Consider the following 12816-nt stretch of genomic DNA (forward strand, 5'->3'; position numbering starts at 1 on the left):
TTTACTCCCACACACACAGAACACATCATGGTCATAACTCAAACGACATTGTATTATTCATCATATTGATCCGTTTATTCATGACTTTGATTAGAATCAAGCTTGATCAACTATTAAATAACATGCAGATAAACTCTGTTTTAACATCAGTTTAACCAAAAACCTGGATGTTTAGTGCTTTTATTCCACTTTTGGGCAAAGATGAGTCAAACTCTTTGATACCACAGGGAAAAGACCAAAAGTTAAAATGCTTTGTTTTCCAGTTTTTAATAAAAATGACAACAATACTGTCACAAATAATTTGTGTTAGGTGTGAAAGTGAGAGAAGCCAAAGTGCAGGACAAGTCCAAAGATTTCAAAAGTCGGTAAAACAAAGGATAAAATCACCAGTGTGTGAAGGCAAAAGGCGTCTCTGGGAAAACTCTGGTGGCTGAAAACTTTTAGAAGATTCCTATTTTCAAATTCCTGTCCATTTCTAACACACTTCAATAACAGTGTCATCCAAGTATTTCTGGATGTGGCAGGATTACGAATTGTACTTGGAGTCTGCTGCATACAAGGAGAAAAGGAATTTTCAAGGACGTCCTTGAAAAATTAAAAACATAACTCTCATTTATTCAATTAAATTTATTAATAAAGCGCCAAATCACAGCAGCAGTCGCTGTATCATTGTAATAATTGGGGGCGCGGCATGAAAAGAAAAAAGAACTGGACACTGCTAGCATAACGGACATGTTTTTGACGGGGCGCCCACACAAACACAAAGCAGGAGATGAAGCATCCAAACCAACTTCATTCCACATCAAAGACTAGAAAATATAGTGAAGCAAATCTTCCCTTTGGCTTCACCTGCACAAGTGCCGAGGTAGGTCTCCCTGCAGGATTGGTTTCCCTGTGAGCAGCGCTGGGCTGTTCAAATCACAGACTAACAGGATCCAACAGCTGTTTATGCCTTAAACATTGTTCTTGTAAAACAAAGGGGGGCCAAGCAAAAACAGTTTGGAGCCACTGGTCTATGCCATGTACCGACAGAGCAGCTACATGAACTCTGCTCCCACAGAGGTCGATGATGATGTCACATATTGGATACTGTTGCAGTGATGAGGAAACAAATACACACAATGAGTCTCTGTTCTCTACAACATTTAGCAGCAATGACTTTAAATATTTTTCTGTATGACTTTACGACACGGTTACATAATTGTGGATCTGTAGTTCCTTGTAGCTTGCTGGCATGTGCTTGTGAACAGTTCTTGAGTTGAGGTCAGGACTTTGCCGGCCTATAGCAGCACCTTTTCTTCATCAGCTGTTCGCTGACCCCGCTCTGGCCAAGCATCAGCTATTGGACAGATCGTTTCCCGTCTGATTTCAGTACACAGACGAGTTCATGGATGATTTGGTGACTGCAAGCTGCAGAGTTCCTATGGCTACGAATCCAACTCACCACTGTGGCTGCAGTTAGTGTGAGTGTATGCTCTGATATGCTGTGTGTGGCTTTGTGACCAAACATTTCCACTGTGGTTTGTTCAGCTCTGAGCTTCAGAGCCCCAAACTGTAAAGTTCTATTTTTAATGACGGGGTCACACTTGCTGTTGATCATTTAATCACATGCGCGTCATCATCACCACCTTGCTGTATCCTGTTCATTCCTATGGAAGCAGTGAGGGTGCTTCATGTTTCCTCAGGACTTTAATCCTATAAAAAGTCAAACTCAGCCTGAGAAGAAGCTGTTCCTCTCTGAAGGAAAATCACTTGTGTGTGTGTGTGTGTGTGTGTGTGTGTGTCATGTAGTGAATCTGAACTCTGTGTTACTCCAGTTCCAGGTCCCTGTGACCCAGATGACCTGATTGATGGAATCATCTTTGCAGCCAACTACCTTGGCTCCACTCAGCTGCTGTCAGATAAAACACCGTCGAAGAACATCCGGATGATGCAGGCACAGGAAGCTGTCAGTCGGGTTAAGGTAAAAACACACATAGTTCAGGCTCAGACGCACTGTAGTGTGAAGTTGTCTGCACAGAGTCCCCCAACACTAACACAGAAACCAAAAGACTAGAAATGATAAATACTGACAAAATCAAAGTTCAGTAATGATGCAAAACACTGACTGACCCAAGACTGTGACGGTATGAGTGTTAGAGCTAAAAACATTTATAGTTTTCAGTTGGGTTAAACTTTAAACCAGTGGGGAATAAGCAAATGCTGAGTGCAACAGTTAACACTGTAGTGAAGAAAAACCAGTCTGCAGGTGAGAGAATGAATTTTATAACTGCTAGAAGTTGATTTGGTCAAACAGGCTTAAATAATATTACCACACATGACTGATTGAATGACTGGGCTGCTGAAATAAATGGGCTGATTAGTCTGGGAATTAGAGCTCGTTAACAGGGACTGTCAGTATGATCTGAAATAGTCTGGATTTAGTGTTGACAAAAGAAAATTTCAGCTAAAAGTACGATGATCGCAAAACAGCAAGAGATAAGAGATTCGTCACAGTCGAGTGCTCGGGGTAAAATGAAGGGACTGCAACAAGTCGTCCCCATTCCTTTAATTTTACCCGTGACAACTTAAACTGGACTTTACCTTTCTGATTCTTCGACACTTGTGCGAATATTAAAGACACAAATGGGAGAAATTTGCGTGCTGTTGCTGTGGTGTCAGGGGAGGCTGATCTCCATCATCCCTGTATGAGTAGGGTGCTGGGATCTTACAGGGAGAAGAGTGGACAGAGCGAGTGACGGCTCAAGAGCTGCTCGACTACTGGTGCACACTAAAGGCACTATAAATAAAGCACTGTGGGCTGTGGAAGTTCACACTACACGAGGTGTATTATTTACTATATACAGGGAATAAATATTATGCATCCAATTCATTATCCACAAATAAACAGTAAAATCTCCATATGGATATTTCCCAATGCACATGGTTAGCATGCATTGGGAAATCTGGGAACCGACTGCATTAAATCCATTTCACTGTGCTGCTTACAAGCCTGGCTGACTTACACAAGCCTTGTTTGTTAATCATTAATATTCTGTATATAGAGGTTGTTGAAAGGCTGGAGCATCAGCCTTTTGCGCACCATTGACAGTCATTTAATACACAAATCCATGTTTTACTGTGTGTTGACCTGACCTGTGATTGTCCTGTGTGCTTTATTCCATGCAGATGGCTCAGAAACTGGCCCAGAACAAGAAGAAGGTGCAGTACCTACACTTCTGTCTCATCCTTATCACTGCTGAGTGCAGCTTTTCATGTGTTTCACTCTCTGTCCATGTCAGTGTCTGTATGATTATCGTTGATACTTTTAAAATGTCATTCTGATGAATCATTGTTTTACTGAACCTAAATGCCAACGTTGCATGTTTTGTGTTGGACACGTTGGACTGTCGATGTAACCTGGAAAATCTCATTCTTGGTCAAATAGTTTTTGTCATGTAAGAACTCCATGTGTTCGATGCAGGTAACAGTCTGAATCTTCTGACACTGTTGGGCTTTGTGGGCTTTGTAAGCCCTGTTATTAGTTAGTTATTACTTATCCAGAGAGAGACCTGCATCATGGCAGCTAAAGAGCCACAACGATGATCTGTGGTATGTGCTCTGTGTCTCTTTTTAGGAGTCAACAACCTGACTACAGGTCGCACAATAGATGAGGCGACTTTTGTTGTGATTTGGCGCTATATAAATAAAATTGAATTGAATTGAATGACCTGCATGATGTTGAATTAGAAACATTATAATTTAACGTTTGTTCCCAGTCTTTGTACTGAACGGAGCATATATTGAATTTACATTAGACAGCAACAGTATTGCCTCATTCACACCCATCATACAAGCACTTTCTTCAGTGCTGCTTAGCTAACATTCACAGTCCGATGGATGCACAGTCGAGACCAGTTTCCCAGAGGTGTAGGAATGTGACTTTGGTAGGAATGAACTGCACTGAGTTACAGGGAGAGAAATCTTTGACGAACAGAAACCTCTCACCTGCAGTGCAGCTCAGCTCTGACTTGATGATCGTGTTTCTGGATGAAAGTGTGGAGAGCTTTAACTCCACTGGCTCACGTTTTGTTCCCAGAGCTTCTGCCTCTCGCACGATGAATGTGGAAATGCTTTGGTTATCATGTAGTGCATATACGAGGATTTCATTCTCTGGGTCACTTGATGTAGATATCCATACTGGGACAGCTGTAGAGGAGTACATGCTCCATGCTCTGATCTGTTTGATGTAGCTTCATTTGTTCCGTTGACTCAGCGTTTTTTGAGTTTTTTCTCCCCATGCTCACTGCGCTTTTCTCCTCTCTTTGCCTTTTTGTGCTGATCTTCCTGTAAAACCTTTGGGTGTTTTCCTAAACATGTTTCACAAAGACTTCTTCTTCTGCAGCGTTTTGACTGATGTCCTGGTTAAAAACATCCAAAGCACTTTTTCCTTTTTTTGGACAAATATTTGACGTCTCGAACTGTTTTTTCCTTGAATCTCAACATGTCTGAAAACCACTGTGTCTTCACAGGAGGTTCACCTCTTCATTTCACTTTCACTTTCTATTTTTTACTGTCTGTTAATGGATTCATTGTTCTTTTAGAAGTGTTTTTATGATTCTTTTTATTGTTCATTAAAATAGCAAATAATAAATGAACTTAGACATTAAGTAGATGAGTAAAGGTAGCAAAGAAGGCGAGACTTGGTGGTGGAAGGAGGAAGTGCTGGAAAGTATTTAGAGGACGAGGCTGACAAAGATAGTCAGGAGTAGTTAGAGTCTAGAATAAAGACAAAGGAGGTAAAATCACTAGAAAAGGTTTATCATGAGCTGAATGTGAGACTCGACGGTGTGGAGGGCAACATGAAGCATCAACTTGTTTGAGAACATCAGTTTAATTTAAGTTGATGATGCTGGTTAGATTCACTCACTCAAAAATGACTTGACAGAAAGATTTAGGTCCAGATGATGTGCTGCAGGAGGATTAAGGGTAGGAATAAAAGTGTAGTAAACAACAGTTCATCATCCACAAATAGAAAAGAAACTATATGAGCACATCAACCAGGAGGGCACAAAAACCCAAAACAACATTCAGCAGCACACTGTGCGCCGTGACCTGCAAACTGCAGGTATTGTTGGTGTGAAAGCCTCTGGACTCTCTGCTGCTTTAGGATGACCTGCAGTAATTGATGGAACTGTGAATTCTGCCTGTTAACAGCATGAAAATGTCCAGCCAAGAGTTTGTGAGCTCAGGTGGAGCAACGATCACGAGGCAATGAACCAAAATACACCAAGAAGAAGAGATGCTTTGGTCTGACTTTAAACAGACTTCATGCTCAGAAATCAAATAAAGATGCAAAGAAGACCGGGCCAATGATACAAAAGACACGCTGTAAATGCTTGATTGCAGTTCTTGCTGCCGTGGGAGGAACAGTTATTAGATTTAAGGCAAAATGACTTTTCCACATCGGACCAGACCTGGAATACTTCATGATCTTAAAGGAAACATGTTTTAAAAACTGCATTTTGCATTTATTTTGTTTATCACTGGTTAAAATTAACATTTTATCGATAAAACATAAATAAAAACAAATAATATTCAAAAACCAAAAAATCATGAAGGGGCAAATATTTTTGGCAGCACAGTATATACCCTCGTTGTTTCTTAGATAGGACAAAATAACTCGTGTGATTAGTTGTAGTTTGTGGAGTTTAATTATACTGCAGGATGAGCACAGGCTTATTTATTAATTTAATGTAATAAAATCAGAGGTTACAGTGAGATTTGGCAGTGCAGGAACCTAATTTGTGGCGTGAAACTAAAATGATGAATAAATATTAATGATTGCTCAGGTTTGTCGTGGTTCAGGGTGCTTTTGAAGCGTTTTGAGTTCCTTGTGTTTCTGTTGTGTTATGGTCTGTTATTCTTAGTGGTATCCTGAGTTTATTCTATGTTAACCTTTGTACATTTAGGCTCCCCTTGTGTCTTTGCCCTCCGTGTGTCACTGTTTATTGTGTGAGTTCTTGTGCTTTTTATTCCTTCATGTTATCCATGTTTCCCCCGTCATGTCTGTGCTCTCCCTCGTGTTCCCTGGTGTTCCCTCGCGTTCCCTCGTGTTCCCTCGCGTTCCCTGGTGTTCCCTGGTGTTCCCTCGCGTTCCCTCATGTTCCCTCGCATTCCCTCGCGTTCCCTGATGTTCCCTCGTGTTCCCTCGCGTTCCCTGGCGTTCCCTGGCATTCCCTCGCGTTCCCTCATGTTCCCTCGCATTCCCTCGCGTTCCCTGATGTTCCCTCGTGTTCCCTCGCGTTCCCTGGCGTTCCCTGGCATTCCCTCACGTTCCCTCGTGTTCCCTCGCGTTCCCTCGTGTTCCCTCGCGTTCCCTAGTGTTCCCTCGCGTTCCCTGGTGTTCCCTGGTGTTCCCTGGCGTTCCCTCGTGTTCCCTCGCGTTCCCTCGTGTTCCCTCGCGTTCCCTAGTGTTCCCTCGCGTTCCCTGGTGTTCCCTGGTGTTCCCTGGTGTTCCCTCGTGTTCCCTGGCGTTCCCTCGTGTTCCCTGGTGTTCCCTGGTGTTCCCTGGCGTTCCCTCGCATTCCCTCGTGTTCCCTCGCGTTCCCTCGTGTTCCCTCGCGTTCCCTCACGTTCCCTCGTGTTCCCTCGTGTTCCCTCTCGTCTGCCTCTCCTCCACCACTGCATCATGTTTCCTTCTTTATTGTGAAGGTCCCATGTTTTCATGTTCACTCCGTTTGTCTGGCTTCTCCTGTCTCGTTATGATTATTCGTGTCAGCTGTGTTCCCCGTGCGCTCCCTCGTTATCTTTCTGTGTGTTTATGTCAGCGTCTCCCTCAGTCACGTCTTGCTCCGTGTCCCTCGTGGCTCTCTGTGTTTCCTGGACCGTATTATTATTAGAATTTTCCCGGTTTAGTTTTGTATTGGTTTGCATTCAGCAATAAAGCTGTGTTACTTTGAGTTCATGTTTTCATCTGTGAGTCAGTGTTTGGGTCCTGCCTGCACACAGCCGGTTTGTGACCAGTTTAAACGCAGAGCTTAAGGCAGTGCACTTCTCTGCTTTTACTGACCTTTAGCTGCTCTGTCATGTTTGCCTAATCGCGTGTGCTGAACTGGTTTTGAGACATGTCACCGTGTCTAATACTGCTCTCTGACTGTGTTTGTGTATATGTGTAGGAACCTGAGGGTGAGCCTCAGCCTCTCACAGAGGTGGATCTTTTCATCTCTACCCAGAGAATAAAAGTGCTCAACGCTGACTCTCAGGTACGCATTCACACTGCAGGCACACGTTTGATTTTTTGCATATTCTTGTGTAGTGTTGTGGTAACATCTGTGTTAACATCGGATTAATGGTCCGTATGTTAGATCATTGGTTATAATGTTCTCTGAACAGATGAATCAAAGATGTGGTTGTTTTGCAACAGTTGACATGTTTGGCGCCTCATATTACTGTGATGCATAACAGTGGACAGAGCAAGAAGCTCGTGTATATCATTTATCTATCATTTTTATATTGTTTGCAAAGTTACCTCACTTTCCTACACCCACTGTTTATGGGGTTTAAATGCAATTAATTGCTAACATATATTGTTAGATTACTTACAACAAATGCAGAAAATGTGCGTCTTGTACACATGAGGAGGGCTGTAAATGTTTCTGTGCCTTTAAGGAAACTATGATGGACCACCCTTTGCGGACTATCTCCTACATCGCTGACATCGGCAGCATAGTGGTTCTGATGGCGCGGCGCAGGATGCCTCGCACTGATTCTGAGGAGAACGTGGAAACCTCGGAGCCAAGTCAAGACAGCAAGCGCCAGTATAAGATGATCTGCCATGTGTTTGAGTCTGAGGACGTGAGTCCAACAACATACTTCTGTCTTTGAAAACTTTCTTCCAATATCTTCTAACTCTGCCGTGTCCTCCAGGCCCAGCTAATCGCCCAGTCGATTGGACAGGCCTTTAGCGTGGCCTATCAAGAATTCTTACGGGCCAATGGCATTAACCCCGAGGACCTCAGCCAAAAGGAATACAGTGACCTGCTGAACACTCAGGACATGTACAATGATGACCTCGTGCACTTCTCCAAATCTGAGAACTGCAAAAACGTGAGAAGGCTGCATGTGTTTAAACATTTCTGGTTTACAGTATTTTTATTCTGCTTTCCATCCACAGGTTGGCATAATCACACGTCTGCACTGCTGAATATGTAGTCGAGATTAGAATGACAAATTAATGAGGCATCCTCTTTTCATGATAGTTCAGACAAATGAATTCCAATGAAATGTGATTTAAAATTGTTTTTGTTTCTCTGCCTGTCGACTGCCTGCTGTGACCTCAGGTGTTTGTAGAGAAAGCTAAGGGGGAGATTCTGGGCGTGGTCATCGTGGAGAGTGGATGGGGCTCCATCCTACCTACAGTCATTATTGCCAACATGATGCATGCTGGGCCCGCTGAGAGGTCTGGTAGACTGAACATAGGAGACCAGATCATGTCAATCAATGGAACCAGTTTGGTGGGACTGCCACTGTCCACCTGCCAAAGCATCATAAAGGTATGTATGGTATGTGCACCCATTGGTGGAGGCTCATTTCCAGCTCTCCAATCTCATTTGGCTTGATGCTCAGCACTCTGTGCACCATTCAGTCTCTCCATCTCCACACTTCCTCCACTCATGTGTGATTCCATGAGATACAACAACCCCTCCCCTACCCGAGCGTGTTCTCCACCCACTGCTTGCCTCAAACACAGAGGTGTTAATTCCCATCTCGCTGCACTGAATTTGGCTGCAAATAAGCTGAAGGTCACCAAATGATAAGACCAGCAGGACCGCATCATTTGCAAAGAAAAGTAAGATCCTGAAGCCACAGAACCAGAAATCTCCTCATTCTTGGCTGCTCTCTATTATATTCTCCATTAAAATTATGAACAGAATTGGCGACAAAATACAACCTTGGCATTCACAGGGAAAGAGTCTGACTCTTGCTGATGTTACAGCTGTACAGGGACCAAATAGTCTGAAGCAACAGGATTCATAATCTATGCTCCCAAACTAACCACAGAACATTCCAGCAACATGATTATGTGTCTGCACCAAGACCACAGAGCACCTACAGACCAGTTGTGGGGCATAGGCCTTCATAGGGAGACTGAGTATGATCTGCTGAAGTTAGAGCAAGCATTTCATATATAAGAGAGACCATCTCCACATCTGCCAGTCCAGAGGAACTACCCCCAATTTGGGGCAGAGGTGTATCCAGTACAACTTCACAGCATTCAGAGCTTTCCTGGAACTTAGGGGTCTAATACCTGGCGACACGTAAAAGCTGCAATGACGTCTGTTGAAGCAGCTTATTTTTACAAATGTTGGGATTTATCTTGTGCTTGAAGATGCTCTTTGGATTCAAAGTTCTCTCCCGGTTTCATTGGTCAGATGAACTTGTTTAGTTGTGTTTCTTACCTGCTAATTACATTCACAGTAGTGAGTCACTGTGATGCTAGAGACTCGCTAGCTTAGCTTGTAGCATTAGCCTCTTCAGCGATCCCTGCTGCACTTTCCTGGACATTGTGTCAGATGTTTAGTTACTCCTCAGCCTCATTTAGTAATAACTATATTTGTAATGAATGTTTACAGTTCTAGAGGCAAGGATCAGGAGAGTCAGCTTCACACCTATGAAAAACCTACAGCTAGCACGGCCCCTGTAGTCGGTGCAGCTGAAGGTAGAGCATCAATACAACTTTGGACTGAGCAGCTCTCGTTTCTATAAATCTGATCTAATTTATTAAAACGTGACTATCCACAGTTGGGACCAGGAGTTCCAGTCTTACACACCTCTTTGCAGCTTCTCTTGTTATATCCACAAAACCCCATCTTAGAGACTGTGTCAGCTCCCAGACCACCAAAAAACAAACCTAACATAGAAAATCACACAGAAGGAACTTTATAGTATCTACCACTGCACCAACGAGTAAAACAGTGAAATGGGGATTAGCTCCTTCTCTTCTAAGTCCCTGCACATAAATTAATAACTGATAAACAAATGGATTCTCTGCCTTACAGAAACTGGGTTACAGCAGGATGATTATGTTAATTTAAATGAATCAACACCGCTGAGTCATAGGAATAGTCTCCTTAAAGCACAGGCCGAGGAGAAGGTGTCGAGGCAGCAATCTTTCACTCCAGCTTATTAATCAACCGAAGACTCAGACAGGGTTTTAATTTATTTGAAAACCTAAGCTTTGTCCATGATTTATACCCCAGCTGTTTTGGAGTAGATCACCTGAGAGATGCTTTGTGTGACCCATGCATTAACTGCAGCATTTTGATACTTTCAGTGAGAAATGACAGGCTGTGTCAGGTGGAAACCCTGCTCTAAAACAGTGGGCCTTCCACCTCCTGCACCTCCCTTCTCCCTCACCTGCCTTTCTGGGAGAGCTGCTGGGCGGATCCTGTAGCTTTTTCCCTTCAGAAAGTGGGGAAGTGTGGTGAAGTGCAACGGAGAAGCTGCAAAACCAAAAAAACTGTGTCACGGTCCTTTCACACATAGGTTTTAAAAATGATGTCCCAGGGTGATAGGCTGCAGTTTTGCTGCCGGCCTTCAGCCTTTTCAGGGATCATAGTGACTTCTCACAGACATTGTGATGGTTTTACTGCCAACCTGAAGGCATGTAGTAATAGCCCATTAATAGGCAGATAGACAGGATGAGTTTTAGCTGTCTTACAAGCCTTATTGTGCACATCTAATAATGTACAATATACACTATCACCGAAACGTTTGGACACACCTTCTCATTTAGTGATTTGTCTTTATTTTCATGACTATTTACATTGTAGATTCTCATTGAAGGCATTGACACTATGAATGAACACATGTGGAATTATGTAGTAAACAAAAAGTGTGAAATAACTCAAAACATGTTTGATATTTTAGATTCTTCTAAATATCCGCCCTTTGCTTTGATTCCTGCTTTGCTCACTCTTGGCGTCTCCATGAGCTTCATGAGGTCGTCTCCTGAAATGGTTTCCAACAGTCTTGAAGGAGTTCAGAGATGCTGAGCACTTGTTGGTCCTTTGGCCTTCACTCTGAGCTCCATCTCATCACAAACCATCTCCATTGGCTTTATGTCAGGGGACTGTGGAGGCCAGATCACCTGGTCAGCACTCCATCACTCTCCTTCTTGGTCAGATAGCTCTTACACAGCCTGGAGGTGTGTTTGGACTCATTGTGCTGTTGAAAAATAAATGATGGTCCAACTAAATGCAAACCTGATGGGCTGACATGTTGCTGCAGCATGCTGTGGTAGGCATGTTGTTAACTTGCTATTTCTGAGGCTGACTTGAATAAATGTATCCTCAGCAGCAGTGTTATGAAAAACACCGGTGGACTCAGAGAGCAGAACGCACAGAGGCACAGAGTTGAAACAATTTGTTTACAGTGAAGGGGATGAATTTTCAGGGACACTGTATATACAATAAAATGTGAATGTGGAGCCGGGATGTGGAGGTGAGGAGATGCACACCAGTAGCGCACTCGATCTGAGTGGAACAGGAGAATTAGGAGGGTCTTGCCCGAAACTGAGAAAAGCATAAAAGAGACTTTACAGAGATTTGGAGAGCTTACTTGGTACTGTTTGCTAAAAACCTCCAGAAGAACGCTTCAGAAGAAAGTGTCTGAAGGGTAACAGGTGTGCCATGTTCACTGAGACATGTGAGACAGTTTTAACGTAGCGCTTGATGGTTTTGTGACTGCACTCAGGGACACATTCAAAGTTTTATCAATTTCCCAGACTGACCTTCAGTTCTTAAAGTAATGATGGGCTGTTGTTTCTCTTTACGTAGCTGATTGGTTGTTGCCATAATATGAATTCTAACAGTTGTCAAATATGGCTGACAGCTGTGCACCAACCTGACTGCTGCACAACACAACTGATGGTCCCAGCTCCATTAAGAAAGCAATAAATTCACAAATGAACCTTGACAAGGGGGCTACTTTCAGAAATCTGAAATATAAGACATATTTAGAATTATTTATTAATTATTTCTTTGCTACATAATCCATATATCTTGCTTCAAATACTTGATGCCTAGTAGTAAAAATAAAGAGAAAACATTAAAATTTTATATATATGTATGTATATATATTTATATTTTTTTAATTATTATTATTATTTTATTATTTTTTACCCATATATATATATATATATATATATATATATATATATATATATATATATATATATATATATTAGTGTGTGTATATGTAAAACTACCAGTGCAGGACTCTGCGTTGTGTGATCGAACACAAGCGTTCAATTTGTGGCTTGGCCCGCACCATTTACACACTGGGGCATAAACCACTCCGAGTCTGCTGCTGGGCCTTGCAAAGCAAACACAGTAAACACTGAGCCAAGATGGTGCCCGGGCAAATGAGAAGCTTGAACTACGGTGTCCTGTATGGGACAAATGCTCGAAATCTCTGCCTTTTTCCCATTATTTGAGCTGCCCTGCAGTGACCACTGCATAGGAGAGAGCGCTTGCTACCACATATATATATGTGTGTGTGTGTGTGTGTGTGTGTGTGTGTATTATGTATAATATGTATACACATATTATTTGCTGCTGAATTTAATTCCTCCCAATACTTGCTCTTTCCTGCTTCTCTTTCCTGCAGGGTCTGAAGAACCAGTCTCACATCAAGCTGAATATTGTGAGATGTCCCCCAGTGACCACTGTACTCATCAGACGGCCAGACCTGCGCTACCAGCTGGGTTTCAGTGTCCAGAATGGCATTGTGAGTAGTGTCTGCTCTGTTACATGATAACTGCAATTTTGTTAC

General features: G+C 42.7%; 1 protein-coding gene across 1 annotated transcript in view; it reads left to right on the forward strand.

The window, feature by feature from the left end:
• Positions 1–12816, forward strand: part of apba1a (amyloid beta precursor protein binding family A member 1a) — a 35002-nt gene that overhangs the window by 17629 nt on the left and 4557 nt on the right. The window contains exons 5-11 of the mRNA XM_087848851.1: positions 1818–1963; positions 3169–3201; positions 7158–7244; positions 7651–7836; positions 7909–8088; positions 8322–8534; positions 12652–12771. Coding sequence (XP_087704977.1) covers positions 1818–1963; positions 3169–3201; positions 7158–7244; positions 7651–7836; positions 7909–8088; positions 8322–8534; positions 12652–12771 — 965 coding nt within the window. The remainder of the gene's footprint in view (positions 1–1817; positions 1964–3168; positions 3202–7157; positions 7245–7650; positions 7837–7908; positions 8089–8321; positions 8535–12651; positions 12772–12816) is intronic.

The sequence above is a fragment of the Neolamprologus brichardi genome, chromosome 12, assembly GCF_056152115.1.
Source record: "Neolamprologus brichardi isolate AB-2024 chromosome 12, ASM5615211v1, whole genome shotgun sequence".
Classification (NCBI taxonomy): Eukaryota; Metazoa; Chordata; class Actinopteri; order Cichliformes; family Cichlidae; genus Neolamprologus; species Neolamprologus brichardi.